Source organism: Mustelus asterias, chromosome 8 (genome assembly GCF_964213995.1).
Source record: "Mustelus asterias chromosome 8, sMusAst1.hap1.1, whole genome shotgun sequence".
In the NCBI taxonomy this organism is placed as follows: Eukaryota; Metazoa; Chordata; class Chondrichthyes; order Carcharhiniformes; family Triakidae; genus Mustelus; species Mustelus asterias.
Genome location: NC_135808.1, coordinates 134,205,032 through 134,223,347, shown reverse-complemented (window position 1 = coordinate 134,223,347; position 18,316 = coordinate 134,205,032). Strand labels below are relative to the sequence as shown.

Below are 18,316 nucleotides of genomic sequence, written 5' to 3'. Positions count from 1 at the left end.
CCCCTTAATGTTTCTCTCTGAGTGGATCGATCCCAGCCTCTCCAATCTCTCGACATGAACTGAAACCCCTCGCCCTGATTATCGAGGGAGGTTTCAGGAGTTCAGCCTCTGAGTCACCGTCACCAGATTGTGAATTCTGTGACTGGACAGGTTTCATCTGTAAACATCGATACAAAGATCTCACTGGCTGACTCTTGGCTTCATGTTTCAGAAATACCAGATGAATGGATTTCCACAGACAGATCTACACAGCTTCATGGAAGTCTGCAGCGTGACACCAGACCTCAGCAGGTATGGACAGTCGAGACAGGATTTGCAGACAGAGCCATCTTGTGAGGAAATCTGACCCTCGGTCCTGAGCTTGTGGCTAACAAGAGGCAATAGACTCTGACGTCAGAAACAATGCCTAACACCAGCGCTCGATTTTCGGGGTTCTGTTTGTCTTATTGCAGCTAATTCCAAGACTGTGTCCTCCAAGAAGTTTGATCCCAAGTGACATTGGGGGGTGCGAGGGACTGGGATACTGGAGGGGGGAAGGATAGGGCTGTGTGAGTGGGTGGAGGTTTTGGGACTTCTCCTCACCATCTGCTCTGGGGGTCTGTGCCGTCACCGCCTAGATACATTTTATAATTATAATAACGGTGGCACAGTGGTTATCACTGCTGCCTCACAGCTCCAGGGACGTGGGTTCAATTCCTGGCTCGGGTCACTGTCTGTGCGGAATCTGCATGTTCTCCCCGTGTCTGCGTGGGTTTCCCCCCACAGTCTGAAAGACATGCTGGTTAGGGTGCATTGGCCATGCTAAATTCTCCCTCAGTGTACCCGAACAGGTGCTGGAGTGTGGCAACTAGGGGACTTTCACAGTAACTTCATTGCAATGTTAATGTAAGCTTACTTGCGACACTAATAAATAATTCTGATTGATAATAATTACCAATTGATGATAATACTGAGGACACTGGAAATCTTGATGTGAAACAGAAAATGCAGGTCAGGCAGTATCTGGGGAGAGAGAAAGTGAGTTAATAGCTCACTGGCAGAGAGTCCGGAAGATTGTGGCCAATGTTTCAGATAGTCTCCAGCTTCCTCGGTGCTTCCAGCATTTCCTGTTTGTATTTATAATCAGCAACCTTCCTCTGGCCAGGTCACCCTCACTATTTGCTTTCAGTTCCATTAACCGATTGCACTGATGAATGTTGAGCCATTTCCAATCCCCCTTATGTGTGTGGTCCCACTGACAAGTGCCCCATCCCCAATTTCCTTTGAAGTGATTGGTTTGCCAGGCTGTTTCTGAGGACATATTGCTTGTGGGTCTGGAGCCATATGTAGGTCAGAGCAGGTCAGGATGGCATGGTGGCACAGTGGTTAGCACTGCTGCCTCACAGCGCCAGGGACCGAGATTCAATTCCGGATTTGGCTGACTGTCTGCGTGGAGTTTGCACATTCCCTCCGTGTCTGTGTGGGTTTCCTCTGGGTGCTCTGGTTTCCTCCCACAGTCCATAGGTGTGCAGGTTAGGTGGATTGACCATTCTAAATTGTCCCGTAGTGCCCCAAGGTGTGTAGGTTAGATGGATTAGCCATGGGAAATGTGTGGGGTTACAGGGCTGGGAATAGGGAGAGAGCCTGGGTAAGACACTCTGTCAGAGGGTCCATGCAGACTTAGAATCATAGAATCCCTACAATGCAGAAGGAGGCCGTCGAGTCCGCACCAACCACAATCCCAGCCAGGCCCTATCCCTGTAACCCCACATATTTACCCTGACGCTAAGGGGCAATTTAGCATGGCCAATCAACCTAACATGTACATCTTTGTGCTACCAAATAAACCTGTTGGACTTTAATCTGGTGTTGTGAGACTTCTTATTGTGCCCACCCCAGTCCAACGCCAGCATCTCCACATCACCCTTGATGGGCTGAATGGCCTGTTCTACACTGTAAAGATTCTATGATCCTATGAACTTTCCAAAGGAATAAATACTTGAAAGAGAGACACTTGCATGGGGAAAGAGTAACGGGAGTGGGACGAACTCTTTGAAAGAGGATGGAGCAAGAGGCCTCCCCAATGCTTTAAGAGTCTATACACTCGAGTCTAATCCCATTTTCCCCTCAGTTTTACTGTGCAACACTTTGTGTCATTAAGGATGGTCAAGACTAATTTTTAGAATTCAAATCTTTTGATCAACCCTGTACAAACCCTGTACAATGCACCAAGCTTGCAGATTGGTTAGTTACAAAGTGAAGCTGTAGCATTATGTTCCTCCCTCGCTATTAACCTTTTACTAAAGTGTGTCACTATTGATGGATAATGTCTTTCCGCAGACATGGCAGTGCGGATGATGATGACAGGCTACTACTGTGAACACCTATTCCATTGATTTCAGTAGCTGTTTTGGTATGTCGCAGCTACAGGAATGATGAACCCATCGTGGACAACCAAAACTGCCATCCATTGGATAAAGATGATGACCCAAAGGCTCGCGCTGACTGAGTTAACATCACTCGAGCGAGAAGGAAGGAAGTCATCAACAAGCATTTTTGTTTTAAAGTTTAAAGTTAAAGTTTATTTATTAGTCACAAGTAAGGCTTACATTAACACTGCAGTGAAGTTACTGTGAAATTCCCCGGTGCCTGTTTGGATCAATGCACCTAACCAGCATGTCTTTCAGACTGTGGGAGGAAACCGCAGACTTAGAATCATAGAATCCCTACAGCGCAGAAGGAGGCCATCGAGTCCGCACCGACCACAATCCCAGCCAGGCCCTATCCCTGTAACCCCACATATTTACCCTGACACTAAGGGGCAATTTCCTGTGGAAATTTCCTCCACACATTCCTGTGGGAGGAAACCGGAGCACTCGGAGGAAACCCATGCAGACATGGGGAGAATGTGCAAACTCTGCACTGACAGTGACCCAAAACCAGGAATTGAACCTGGGTCCTTGGCAGCAGTGAAGCAGTGCTAACCACTGTGCCACCGTGCCACCCTATTTTTAATAATTGGTCATCAGAGGCTTTTATATTTTCACGTGGGAAACCAGGTGTCTGCTGCAAAACTCCACCAGGTGCCTGTCTGAATATACAGTCCCAACACCGAGCAATAACAGTAATGGAAAGGATTCTGCCTTTTATTTATTATGCATCGACGCAAAAGAAAATGTGAATGTCTGGAAGCTCAGGATTTCTCCACCGTCCTTTCATTTAGAATATTCCGTCACATCAGTGAAACCAAAGGTTCGGTTTGAAGCCAGTCTGAATGTCAGTCTGAATTGGTCGTTACAGATAAGGCCATAATCATTTTGTTATTTCATCCATGTAACACAACCTTTTGAAATGAATTTTGATTTGATTTATTATTGTCATATGTACTAGCAGACAGTGAAAAGTATTGTTTCTTGCGCGCTATACAGACAGAGCGATATAACTTAGAGTTGTGCACACAAAAGTACAGATTAGGACCAACTGCAATGTAATTTGTTTAAGTTTGTTAACTTGGAGAAACTCTTCCATTAAAAAGTGTCCGTGATATTTAAATTTCTTACCAGATTAAACCTGTTCAGTTTAGAGCATTCTCTGTCTTTTCCTTTCTCCGCTGATACCATGGGGTTTGCTTCCGTGGTGAAGGCTTTTAAAAAGGGATTGAGGTTCATGCAGCTTTGATTGGACAAGCAGAAGAACAGTTTCAGTGGGTAAATAAACCCTTTGATTTTACATCACAACAGCAGTTACATCTCACAAATACTTCATTTGCTTTACAGTGCTTTGGGTGTCCTGATGCTCTGAACGGCAATATATAAATGCACCTTCTTTCCTTCCAGGGACAAGTCTGAAACTAATAATAGGAATCACAGTGTTTACCATGACCTTCTGTTTTGGTAGATTTTTTAAAAGATTATTTACTGGGATATGCACATCACTGGGAAGGTCAACATTCATTTCCCAAGAATTAAACAAAATAAGTACTATTAACCCGATAGCTTACAAAGACTCGTACTATAAACTCAATTCTGCTTTTTTACTTCCCTTATCTAATGAAATCCTGCAGGTTCACTCACTTTTCCTGTAACCAACCCAAAAGGTGTATGCCACAGCCTTCCAGAATTTACTTTAATTCTTCATTGTATTTCACCTATTCCTCTGAGCTAAGATGCAATGGGGGGCCTTTCCAGGAGCTTTTTGGCTACACAACATTCCACTGTTTACTGACCTCATGACTGTGGATGCCTCAGCAACTACCTTTGCACAGCTTTATAAGTTAACTGCTGGTTACTTTTTGCCACAAGACTCTGCGAGGACCACTGTAGATTTCTTCCTCTAGCTTCAAATTAGGCAAGTCTTCCAGTTGCTTTCCCTCACTAAATCCAAATTGAGATAGAGTGTTACCCACCTTCCACACCATAAATGGTGATGTCAGTATTTTCTCTGCTTGAAATGGAGGCCAAACTGAGCACTGTCTCCTTTTGCTCAATTCAGTGAGATGCTGTATTTACGAGTCATTTCTTCGCCTTATTCTCAAACTGAGCTGCCTGCTTTTATTAGCAAGCATAGATTCATAAATCAAACAGAAGACCCCACATCCCATTTCCATGATAGTGTGATGTACTTTGGGGTGATTCAAACAGAATGCAAACAAGTTATTTTACCTTCAACATAACTCTTTGATCTGTAACCCATATAGTACAAAGAACAAAGAACAATACAGCACAGGAACAGGCCCTTCGGCCCTCCAAGCCTGCGCCGCTCATGTGCGCACTGGACCATTTTTTGTATCCCAGGATGTTGCCTGGGATGGAGTAAGTTTGCGGATGACACCAAGATTAGTAGGGTGGTTCGATTTGATTTGATTTATTAGTATACAGTGAAAAGTATTGTTTCTTGCGCGCTATACAGACAAAACATACCGTTCATCAAGAAGGAAAGGAAAGAGTGCAGAATGTAGTGTTACAGTCATAGCTAGGGTGCAGAGAAAGATCAACTTAATGCAAGAAAAGTCCATTCAAAGTCTGACAGCAGCAGTTCTTGAATCGGTTGGTACGTGACCTCAGACTTTTGTATCTTGTTCCCGACGGAAGAAGGTGGAAGAGAGAATTTCGGGGCTGTGTGGGGTCCTTAATTATGCTGGCTGCTTTTCTGAGGCAGCAGGAATTGTAGACAGAGTCAATACTGTGGAAGAAATTTCAGGAAGATATAGGTGGGTTGATCAGATGGGTAGATCAGTGGCAGATGGTATTTAACCCTGAAAAGTGTGAAATGATGCACTTTGGAAGGAGTAGCAAGACAAGGGAGTCAATGAATGGTGGGGCACTAAGAAGCTCAGAGGAACAGGGGGATCTAGGGGTGCTTGTTCATAGACCTCTGATAGATAGACTGATAGACCTCATAGACATGGCAGGACAGGTTAATAGGGTAGTTAAGAAGACATATGGGACACTTGGCTTTATTTGTTGTGGCATAGATTATAAGAGTGGGGAGGTTATGTTTGAGTTGTACAGGACTTTGGTTAGGTATACAGTTCTGGACATCTCACTACAGGAAGGATGTGATTGCTCTGGAGAGGGGGATTCACCAGGATGTTGCCTGGGATGAAGCATTTGAGCTATGAAGAGAGGCTGGATATTTTTTTAGAGCAGAGAAGGCTGAGGGGGAACCTGATCGAGGTGCATACGATCATGAGGGGCATGGATAGGGTGAGTCAGGGAGCAGCTGTTCCCCTTAGTTGAAGGGTCAATAACGAGGGAGCATAATTTTAAGGTGAAAGGCAACAAGGGGATTTGAGGAAAATAATTTCACCCAGAGTGTGGTGGGAGTGTGGAATGCACTGCCTGGGAGGGTTGGAGAGGTGAGAAACCTCACAATCTTTAAAGAGTACATGGATGAGCACTTAAAATGTCGGAACATTCAAGGCTATGGGCCAAGTTCTGGAAAGTGGGATTAGTGTAGATTTAGTGTCAGTGCAGACCCGATGGTTTGAAGGGCCTTTTCTGTCGTATATGACTCTACCTTGTGAAATATGCAAATTGCTTGCCTCATGACAAAGTTGATATCCGCCAGGTACTGAGAGAAGTCAGTCTGGGTCATTGCAGTGATCTTTTAGTGTTAGGGAACCTTACAGCATAGAAAGAGGCCATCAGTGGGTATAGCTGTTTGAAACGGTTCTCTAATTAACTTGACACAAGTTATTCCGGGTTTTCTAATGGTCTTTTACTGTTGAGAAAGAGCAGGGGCCTAAATTTTTCACACCCAGGGGAACACATCCCTGCTAACTCCAAGTACCCTGCTGCCAGCTTGCCCTTTAATGAGGATTGATTGGCACACTGCCACACCCCCCCCACCCCCTACCCAAGACAGGAGGACGTCCTGGCATGGAGAGCTGCCAGCCTCCTGGAAACCGGAACATCCCGGGAGAAACCCACGCAGACACGGGGAGAACGTGCAAACTCCACACAGACAGTGACCCAAGCCGGGAATTGAACTCGGGTCCCTGGGCTCACCATTGTGCCACCGTACCACCCTGTAGGGAGCATAGGGGAGACCAGTGTGTCCCCAGGGGGAGTACAGGGGTCTCGGGGGATAGGCCAGTGGGGGGGCAGGTCCAGAGGTCACTGAGACTTAAGGGGAGGGTGCCCCAATTCCGAAGGGAGCTTCTGATTGTGACCCCTCCCCACTCCCACCCACCACCGACCTTCTGCCTGAGATTGACATTTCTTCATTTTTGGGCAACTCCCCTGAAGCCGTCATTAGTTCAGCTAAAAATCGAGGCGGTGTGGGGAAATGGCTCTTTGGTAGCTATTAATTGACAACTTAAAGGCTTCAATTGGGATAAGGGTGGCTTTCCCTCCCGAGGCCTGTCCACTCCAGCATAAAATTGCTGTGAGGGTGAGGTCAGCAGGAAACTGGAGGGGATTCCCTCTGTGTAATTACCTCCCTGCAATTTCATGCTCCCCTCTTCAGCCACCCCCCACCCCCTCGGCTCAGAACCCCCCTGGCGCTGGGGGCTGGGGGGGGCGGGGGGGGAGCATAAAATTCTGGCAAAGGTTTTATTTTCTCTGGTCTTCTTTACAACCTGTTACATTTTTACAGAAGAGCAGTCTTGTTTCTATCGCTTACAGCCCTGAAGGTGACAGTAATATTAATCGTGCAGGATTAAAATCTTTAGTAACTACAAACTTTTAATGTCCAATGATAAATTGTCAGTCAGGAGATTTAAAGACTTTTAAGGAGCTATTTAATAACTCTCAGCAAAGATTTATCCCAGTGAGAAAGAAAGACTCTTTGACAGGATGCATGACTAAATAAGGAAGTTAAGGATAGTATCAGATTGAAAGGAGCACTGTACAAATCTGCAAAGATTAACAGTAGGTCAGAGGCTTCAGCAGACTTTAAGAAGCAGCAAAGAGCGACTAAAAATATAATAAACTGGCAGAAATCAGAGTATCGAGAAAGCTAGCTAATAATATCAAAACAGACGATGTGAGTTTTTACACATACTTGAATAGGAAAAGAATAACTGCGGCTCATTTTGGTCCACTAGAGAGTGAGTCTCGGGAACTGATGATGGAAAACAAAGAAATAGCGGCGGAGTTAAAGAGATATTAGAGCAGAAATTCTCCTGTCTCGCTCACAGCGGGAATCATTATTATAATCTTCTAAAATTCCTTGGATACTTTCAGGGCCCCAGAAGGTTGGAAAGCAGCTAATGTAACACCGCTATTCATGAAAGGAAGGTGGCAGAAAGCAGGAAACCACAGGCCATTTAGCCTAACACCCGCCATAAGGAAGGTGCTAGAATCCATTATGAAGGAGGTTATAGCAGGATACTTAGAAAATCATAATCTGATCAGACAGAGTTAACATGACATAAATTAGTTTAACTAATTTATTAGAGTTTTTGATGAAGTAACATTCAAAGTGGATAAGGGGGAACCTCTAGATGTGATGTATTTGGATTTCCAAAGGTCTTTGATAAGATGCCACATCAAAGCTTACTACACAAGAGAACATGGTATAGGAGATAACATATTGGCATAGATAACTGATTGGCTAGATAACATGAAGCAGAGAAAATGGGTCTTTCAAATTGGCAAGATATAATTAGCAGAGTGTTACAGGAATCCGTGCTCGGTCCTCAACTATTTACAATCTACATCAACCACTTGGATAACAGTACCAAATGTATGGTAGCTAAATTCACAGGTGGCACCAAGATAGTAAGCTGTCAAGAGGAGTTGCAGTGTCTGCAAAGGGACAGGGTAAGTGAGTGGGAAAACAAACTGGCAAATGCAGTATAGTATGGGAAGATTTGGCAGGAAGAATAGAAATACAATATATTATTTAAATGGTGAGAGGTTGCAGCACTCAGTGTTACAGAAGGATTTGGGGTTCTTGATACATGAATCACATAAAGTTAGTCTGCAGGTACAAGTGATTAGGAAGGCAAGTGGAATGTTTTTTTTGACAAGGGGAACAGAGTATAATCCTAGAATCAAATCCCTACAGTTCAGAGGGAGGTCATTGGGCCCATCAAGCCTGGCACTGACAACAATCCCTCCCAGGCCCGATCCCTGTAACCCCACGTTTTTACCCTTGCTAATCCCTCTGACACCAAGGGACAATTTAGAAACATAGAAAAACTACAGCACAAACAGGCCCTTCGGCCCACAAGTTGTGCCGAACACATCCCTACCTTCTAGACCTACCTATAACCCTCCCTCCTATTAAGCTCCATGTAATCATCCAGGAGTCTCTTAAAAGACCCTATTGAGTTCGCCTCCACCACCCCTGACGGCAGCCGATTCCACTCGCCCACCACCCTCTGTGTGAAAAACTTCCCCCTAACATCTCCCCTGTACCTACCCCCCAGCACCTTAAAATTGTGTCCTCTCGTAGCAGCCATTTCCACCCTGGGAAAAAACCTCTGAGAGTCCACCCAATCTATGCCTCTCAGCATCTTATACACCTCTATTAGGTTTCCTCTCATCCTTCGTCTCTCCAAGGAGAAAAGACCGAGCTCCCTCAGCCTATCCTCATAAGGCATGCCACTCAATCCAGGCAACATCCTTGTAAATCTCCTCTGCACCCTTTCAATCTTTTCCACATCCTTCCTATAGTGAGGCGACCAGAACTGAGCACAGTACTCCAAGTGGGGTCTGACGAGGGTCTTATATAGCTGCATCATTATCCCCGGACTCCTAAACTCAATCCCTCGATTGATAAAGGCCAGCACACTATACGCCTTCTTAACCACCTCCTCCACCTGCGGGGCCGATTTCAGAGTCCTATGGACCCGGACCCCAAGGTCCTTCTGATCCTCTACCATACTAAGAGTCTTTCCCTTTATATTGTACTCCTTCATCCCATTTGTCCTACCAAAATGGACCACGACGCATTTATCTGGGTTGAAGTCCATCTGCCACTTGTCCGCCCAGTCTTGCATCCTATCTATGTCCCTCTGTAACTTCTGACATCCCTCCAGACTATCCACCACCCCACCAACCTTCGTGTCATCGGCAAACTTACCAACCCATCCCTCCGCTTCCTCATCCAGTCCAATCCACCTAACCCGCACACCTTTGGACTGTGGGAGAAAATCAACGCAGACCCGATGAGAATGTGCAAACGGTGTGTCACCCGAACCAGGAATCGAACCTGGGACCCTGGCGCTGTGAGGCAGCCACTGTGCCACCATGCCATTCCATTAAGGATGTTGTACTACAGTTCTACAGGGCTTTGGTGAGATCACATCTGGGGTATCCTGGGGTTGCAGCTGTATAAGGTGCTGGTGAGGCCACACCTGGAGTACTGTGTACAGTTTTGGTCTCCTTACTTGAGAAAGGATATACTGGCACTGGAGGGGGGTGCAGAGGAGATTCACTAGGTTGATTCTGGAGTTGAGAGGGTTGGCTTATGAGGAGAGACTGAGTGGACTGGGACTATACTCATTGGAATTCAGAAGAATGAGGGGAGATCTTATAGAAACATATAAGACTATGAAGGGAATAGATAAGATAGAAGCAGGGAAGTTGTTTCCACTGGCGGGTGAAACTAGAACTGAGGGGCATGACCTCAAAATAAGGGGAAGCAGATTTAGGACTGAGTTTAGGAGGAACTTCTTCACACAAAGGGTTGTGAATCTGTGGAATTCCCTGCCCAGTGAAGCAGTTGAGGCTACCTCACTGAATGTTTTTTAAGGCAACGATAGATAAATTTTTGAACAGGAAAGGAATTAAGGGTTATGGTGAGTGGGCGGGTAAGTGGAGCTGAGTCCATGAAAAGAGGGGCGGGGGCACATGTTGGGAAGATGACCTCCCCGCTTTCAAGTTCCCCAATGTGTGTTTGCATTGTTTGTTGGATTACCATTGCTGATTTAATGGGTGTGTCCTTTCTAATGGAGTTCTGTTTGAAGATTAACAACAACTGTAAGAATATCTTAATTACATGGTGTATTAGCGAGCGTTGTGGTGAGAAAGCTGCACAACAGCTTGATCAAGGTCATTAAATCCCTTTTACATTTCTTATTAAGTTATAAACTGACTTGATTCATAATCCTGCTCACAAAAGGCAACAGCAGTCACTGTTGGTCACAGGAGAACTGAACATGCATTAACCACCAGAATGGAATTCTAGTGCTCCACGAAATGCTATGGTAATTAAATATGGTAATTAACATTAAACTTGTTGCAAGCTTTGCACTTATTGGGGTGAACATTCAGTGTTAATTTCACATCTTTGTGTTCTGAAGGGACCAGAAAAACATGAGAACTGTCAACAAAACGTGTAATGAAATCTCACTCACCTGAAAAGCTAAAGGCTCAGATCTTCAGGATCTGAGATGAGTGGTTCCCACTGGTGTGTCGTGAAGACCACCCCCCCCCCCCCCCCAAATATGCCACAAAAATGATTCAAAATGATTCAAAATTCATCTAATTAAACTAAAACTAACCTTCGTCTTCAGTTCCATGGTCGGCACCTCCAAGAGCCGACACCTCCCGCGTAGGCGCTGGCTGGGAAAGCGCCGCAAATTCTCGGTTTAGATCTTTCACTTTGGTCAGGTCATACGCATTGACCAATGGGACTTGAATTTGAAGACAGCGTCCTATGTGCCCCATTGAAAACAAAAACTCAAAAAGGGCACATAAATGGGCCTCTTTCCAATTGGCAGTCAGTGACTAGTGGGGTTCCGCAGGGATCTGTGCTAGGATCCCAAATGTTCACATTATATATTAATGATTTGAAAGAGGAAACTGAATTCATTATCTACAAATCTGCAGATGATACAAAGTTGGATGGGAGGGTGAGCTGTGAGGAGGATGCAGAGATGCTTCAGTGTGATTTGGACAGGCTGAGTGTGTGGGCAGGTGCATGGCAGATGCAGAATAATGTGGATAAATGTGAGGTTATCCACTTTGGGAGCAATAATAGGAAGACAGATTATTATTTCAATGGGTGTAAATTGAGAGAAGTGGATATTCAATGAGACCTTGGAGTGCTCGTGCATCAGTTGCTGAAAGTAAGCGTGCAGGTACAGCAGGCAGTAAAGAAGGCAAATAGTGTGATGGCCTTAATAGTGAGAGGATTTGAGTACAGGGATAAAGATGTTTTACTGCAGTTGTACAGGGCACTGGTGAGGCCACACCTGGAGTATTGTGTGCAGTTTCGGTGTCCTAATCTGAGGAAGGATGTCCTTGTTATAGAGGGGGTACAGCGAAGGTTTACCAGGCTGATTCCTGGGATGGCAGGACTGTCATATGATGAGAGACTAAGCTGGTTAGGATTGCATTCATTAATGTTTAGAAGAGTGAGAGGAGATCTCAGAGAAACTTATAAAAGTCCAAAGAAGTGCGGGTTAGGTTGATTGGCCATGCTAAAATTGCCCTTAGCGTCCTGGGATGCGTAGGTTAAAGGGATTAGTGGGTAAAATATGTAGGGATATGGGGGTAGGGCCTGGGTGGGATTGTGGTCGGTGCAGACTCGATGGGCCGAATGGCCTCTTTCTGTGCTGTAGGGTTTCTAAGATTCTAAGATTCGAACATGATTAGACAAGATAGATTCTGAAAGAATGTGGGGGAGTAATTGTTTGAAGGGATAAATCTTTTAGGACTGAGGTGAGGAGAAATTTCTTCACCCAGAGAGTGGTGAATCTGGAATTCACTACTACAGAATGTAGTTGAGGCCAAAATGTCTGATTTCAAGAAGGAATTAAAGGGCTAAAAGGATCAAGGGATATCGCCAAAGATGTGTGGGTCAGGTTGATTGGCCATGCTGAATTGACAATTAATGTCAGGGGGATTAGCAGGGTAAATACATGGGGTTACGGGGATAGGGCCTGGTTGGGATTGTTGTCGATACACTCAAAGAACAAAGAAAATTACAGCACAGGAACAGGCCCTTCGGCCCTCCAAGCCACACCGACCATGCTGCCTGACTTAACTAAAACCCCCTACGCTCCCAGGGACCATATCCCACTATTCCCATCTCATTCATGTACGTGTCAAGACGCCCCTTAAAAGTCACTACCGTATCCGCTTCCACTACCTCCCTCGGCAATGGGTTCCAGGCACCCACCACTCTGTGTAAAAAATCTGCCTCGTACATCTCTTTTAAAACTTGCCCCTCGCACCTTAAACCTATGCCCCCAAGTAATTGACTCTTCCACCCTGGGAAAAAGCTTCTGACTATCCACTCTGTCCATGCCTCTCATAATCTTGTAGATTTCTATCAGGTCTCCCCTCAACCTCCGTCGCTCCAGTGAGAACAAACCAAGTTTCTCCAACCTCTGCTCATACTCATGCCCATCAACACAATCATCGACACAGATGCCATCACTCACGTGAGAACACCATCCACCAGGTACACAGTACATACTCTTGCAACTCGGCCAACGTTGTCTACCTGATACGCTGCAAGAAAGGATGTCCCGAGGCATGGTACATTGGGAAACTATGCAGATGCTGCGACAATGGATGAATGAACACCACTCGACAATCACCAGGCAAGACTGTTCTCTTCCTGTTGGGGAGCACTTCAGCGGTCACGGGCATTCGGCCTCTGATATTCGGGTAAGCGTTCTCCAAGGCGGCCTTCGCGACACACGACGGCGCAGAGTCGCTGAGCAGAAACTGATAGCCAAGTTCCGCACACACGAGGACGGCCTCAACCGGGATATTGGGTTCATGGCACACTATTTGTAACCCCCACAGAGTTTCACTGGCTGTCTTGTCTGGAGACAATACACATCTTTTTAGCCTGTCTTGATGCTCTCTCCACTCACATTGTTTTGTTTCTTAAAGACTTGATTAGTTGTAAGTATTCGCATTCCAACCATTATTCATGTAAATTGAGTTTGTGTCTTTATATGCTCTGTTTGTGAACAGAATTCCCACTCACCTGAAGAAGGGGCTTGCAGCTCCGAAAGCTTGTGTGGCTTTTGCTACCAAATAAACCTGTTGGACTTTAACCTGGTGTTGTTAAACTTCTTACTCTACATACTAATGCCCTCCAGACCAGGCAACATCCTGGTAAATCTTTTCTGTACCCTCTCCAAAGCCTTCAAATCCTTCTGGTAGTGTGGCGATCAGAATTGAACACTATATTCCAAGTGCGGCCTCATGAAGGTTCTATAAAGCGTCAACGTGACTTGCCAATTTTTAAACTCAATACCCCGGCCGATGAAGGCAAGCTTGCCGTATGCCTTCTTGACTACCTTCTCCACCCGCATTGCCACTTTCAGTGACCTGTGTACCTGTACACCCAGATCCCTTTGCCTATCAATACTCCTAAGGGTTCTGCCATTCACTGTATATTTCCTATCTGTATTAGACCTTCCAAAATGCATTACCTCACATTTGTCCGGATTAAACTCCATCTGCCATCTCTCCACCCAAGTCTCCAACTGATCTATATCCTTCTGTATCCTCTGATGGTCCTCATCGCTATCCGCAAATCCACCAACCTTTGTGTTGTCTGCAAACTTACTAATCAATCCAGTTACATTTTCCTCCAAATCATTTATATATATATTACAAACAGCAAAGGTCCCAGCACTGATCCCTGAGGAACACCACTTGTCACAGCCCTCCATTCAGAAACAAACCCTTCCACTGCTACCCTCTGTCTTCTTTGACCGAGTAAGAAGTCTCACAACACCAGGTTAAAGTCCAACAGGTTTATTTGGTAGCAAATACCGTAAGCTTTCGGAGTGCTGCCCCTTCGTCATCTGACGAAGGGGCAGCGCTCCGAAAGCTTATGGTATTTACTACCAAATAAACCTGTTGGACTTTAACCTGGTGTTGTGAGACTTCTTACTGTGCTTACCCAAGTCCAACGCCGGCATCTCCACATCATGACTTCTTTGACCGAGCCAGTTTTGTATCCACCTTGCCAGCTCACCTCTGATCCCATGCGACTTCACCTTCTGCACCAGTCTGCCATGAGGGACCTTGTCAAAGACCTTACTGAAGTCCATGTAGACAACATCCACTGCCTTTCCCTCATCAATCATCTTCGACTCGATGGGCTGAATGGCCTCCTGCTACACTTTAGGTATTCTATGATTCTATATGGAAGGAAGAGGAGAATCAGGATATTGAATTTGATGATCAGCCATGATCAAAATGAATGGCTGAGCAGGCTTGAAGGGCCGAATGGCCTCCTCCTGCTTTCAGTTTATACGTTTCTATGTAACACTGGGAGAAGCAAGAGAGACAGAGAAAGGTTAAAAGAAAAAGGCGAGAGGGCAGGGAGAAGTTAAGAATAATGCTTCCAATAAGCGAAGAAGACACAGAAAATAGGACGTGTGCCTCAAAATATTTTTATCACAGTGTGCTGTGACATGTAAAAGGTTGGGAACCATTGTCCTAGAGAATCAGGCTGCATTGATGCAGAACTATTCAACTGCAGTTAGTGTGAGGTAGATTTGCAAAGTAGATTTGATGGTGAGAGTACTTATCTTCTATTCTCATCGATGTGGTGTCCCTTGGTGACATCACCCCCAAAAAAGGCTGGATTTTTACACTGTCTGCTTAAGAATGATGGGTGGGACCCAAAAGCAAACATCTTGCCCCCATCTGTGTGGCAGATCCAACTTTTGCAAAGAGGGGAAAAGGTGTGATTCACATAGGAGAGAAACCTAAACTCAGCAGGGCTAAAAAAAAAAAGTGGCTTGTGGTAATGTAATTTTAATAAATCTGTTTGTTGACATTTCCTCAACAGCCATCATTATGTCACTATGAATGCTTGGCTGAATTTCAAACCCTACAATTATCTCAGCAGTGGGTTCAGAAATGGTAGTTTGATTGATGTTTAAAGAGCCTATTAAGTGATTTGTTGTCTTTGTGGTGGGTCTGAATAGAAGTCTGTTTGGTTTTAATAGATGATTCACACCAGGAGAATTAAACATCTTGGATAGACTGTATTAATGGGGGATGTTTGCACTATCAAGTGTGTAGGAGTGAGAGCTGGTGTAGATGTTTGTCCTCATCAGGGATGCTTTGAGAGTATCCCTAAAATGTTTCCATTTTTCCCCTGCGAATCTCCTCTGTGACTGAGTTCCAAGTGGAACAGTTACTTTTGGAAGTTTAGTGTCAAGAATACAATTGAAATGTCTCATCAAGTGGAACTGGTTTTGAGTGATTAATGTCTCGATGCTGGGCATGTCACTTGGGAGAGGACAATGTTGTTGAACTATCTTTCTTGTTACTGGATTTAGAGGATCTGGCAAAGATACTGCTGGTGGTAATACTTCTCCATTGCTTTGGGGTGCTTGTTCTTGTCCGTATCTAAGGAGCGCAGTGATCACTATTGCCCAATAAACCATGATTTTTATGGGTTTGAAAAGCTGGTCCTCAGGTATTTTTTTCTTAATCAGCTTTGAAGGTGATTGTGAATTTCATTGTCTGTCATCAAGTGGAGGCTCCCTAGATAGAAAAATGGTCCTCAAGGCCCAAAAGCAAAGCACTGGAATGTCAACATAGACTAATCCTACAACATTGGAGGAGGTCACTCTGTGCTGCTTTAAAGAAAGAATGATCCAATTAATTCTACACCTCTGCTGTTTGCCCATAGTTCTGTAAATATTTTCCCTTGAAGCATTTATCCAATTTCCTTTGGAAAGTTCAGTCTTGGAGTTTGAACCTAGTGCAGGAGAAAATTCCTAGCAGCTGTGTTGATAATCAGGTTGGCTGGTGATAGGCCATAGCAAATGAAAAAAGTCACTCTGGGAATGGTTTATAGGCCTCCTGACAACAGTTACACTGTAGGACAGAGTACAACTCAATAAATAATGGGGGCTCGAGATGAAGGGAGATTATAACCTTCATATAGATTAGATGAACCAAATTGGCAAAGTTAGCCTGGAGGATGAGATCATGGAGTGTATTCAGGATAGTTCCTTAGAATAATACATTGTGGAACAAACCAGGGAACAGCCTATTTTAAACCCGGTAATGGTTAATGGAACAGGGTTAATTAATCACTTCTTGTAATTAGTCATCTAGGCAAGAGTGATCTTAACATGATAGAATTTCACATTCAATTTGTGAGTCAGAAATATGAATCTAGAACTAGGGGCACTGTTTCAAAATAAAGGGGCTCTCATTGGAGATGTAGAATCATAGAATCCCTACAGTGCAGAAAGAGGCCATTCTGCCCATCAAGCCTGCACTGGCAACAATCCCACCCAGGCCCTATCCCCGTAACCGCACATATTTTACCCTGCTAATTTACCCTGACACTAAGGCATAATTTAGCATGGCCAATCAACCTATCCTACACATTTTTGGACTTTGGGAGGAAACCGGAGCATCCGGAGGAAACCCACGCAGACACTGGGGAGAATCTGTGAAGAGTAAAAGGATGAGACGTGAAGGAGTAGGGCCTATAAAAGGTGAAGGCGGGAAAGTCTGTACGGAACCAGTAGAAATGGCAGAGGTGCTTAATGAGTATTTCGCCTCGGTTTTCACAGAGGAGAAGAATCTGGGTGGATGTACTGCAGGCTTGCGGTGGACTGAAAAGATTGAGTATGTGGACTTTAAGAAAAAGGTTGTGCTGGAATCTTTGAATGGCAACAAGATAGATAAGTCGCTGGGTCCGGATGGGATGTACCCCAGGTTACTGTGGGAGGCGAGGGAAGAGATTGCAGAGCCTCTGGCGATGATCTTTGCGTCATCGATGGAGACGGGAGAGGTTCCGGAGGATTGGATGTGGTTCCTATTTTCAAGAAGGGGAATAGGGATAGCCCAGGAAATTACCGACCGGTGAGTCTAACCTCAGTGGTTGGTAAGCTGATGGAGAAGATCCTGAGGGACAAGATTTATGAGCATTTAGAGAGGTTTAGTATGCTCAAGAATACTCAGCATGGCTTTGTCAAAGGCAGATCGTGCCTTACGAGCCTGGTGGAGTTCTTCGAAAATGTGACTAAACACATTGACGAAGGGAAAGCAGTAGATGTGGTTTATATGGATTTTAGCAAGGCGTTCGATAAGGTCCCCCATGCAAGGCTTCTAGAAAAAGTGAGAGGGCATGGGATCCAAGGGGCTGCTGCACTATGGATCCAGAACTGGCTTGCCCAAAGGAGACAGAGAGTGGGTATAGATGGGTCTTTTTCTAAATGGAGGTTGGTCACCAGTGGTGTGCCCCAGGGATCAGTTCTGGGACCCTTGCTGTTTGTCATTTTCATAAATGACCTGGATGAGGAAGTGGAGGGATGGGTTGGTAAGTTTGCCGATGACACGAAGGTTGGTGGAGTGGTGGATAGTCTGGAGGGATGTCAGAAGTTACAGAGGGACATAGATAGGATGCAAGACTGGGCGGAGAAGTGGCAGATGGACTTCAACCCAGATAAATGCGTAGTGGTCCATTTTGGCAGGTCAAATGGGATGAAGGAGTACAATATAAAGGGAAAGACTCTTAGTACTGCAGAGGATCAGAAGGACCTTGGGGTCCGGGTCCATAGGACTCTGAAATCGGCCCCGCAGGTGGAGGAGGTGGTTAAGAAGGCGTATGGTGTGTTGGCCTTTATCAATCGAGGGATTGAGTTTAGGAGTCCGGGGATAATGATGCAGCTATATAAGACCCTCGTCAGACCCCACTTGGAGTACTGTGCTCAGTTCTAGTCACCTCATTACAGGAAGGATGCGGAAAAGATTGAAAGGGTGCAGAGGAGATTTACAAGGATGTTGCCTGGATTGAGTGGCATGCCTTATGAGGATAGGCTGAGGGAGCTCGGTCTTTTCTCCTTGGAGAGACGTAGGATGAGAGGAGACCTGATAGAGGTATATGAGATGTTGAGAGGCATAGATCGGGTGGACTCTCAGAGGTTTTTTCC

General features: G+C 45.1%; 1 protein-coding gene across 3 annotated transcripts in view; it reads left to right on the top strand.

The window, feature by feature from the left end:
• The window catches only part of LOC144497572 (mucolipin-2-like), a 411,267-nt gene that overhangs the window by 59,179 nt on the left and 333,772 nt on the right, over window positions 1–18,316 (top strand). For 2 of the 3 annotated variants that reach the window (XM_078219006.1, XM_078219007.1), the window contains exons 13-14: window positions 212–291; window positions 2,320–3,565. In XM_078219006.1, coding sequence (XP_078075132.1) covers window positions 212–291; window positions 2,320–2,359 — 120 coding nt within the window. In that variant the 3' untranslated portion in view covers window positions 2,360–3,565. Of the gene's footprint in view, window positions 1–211; window positions 292–2,319; window positions 3,566–18,316 lie in introns of those variants that run through there. The other variant, XR_013498562.1, reaches the window with a different exon arrangement.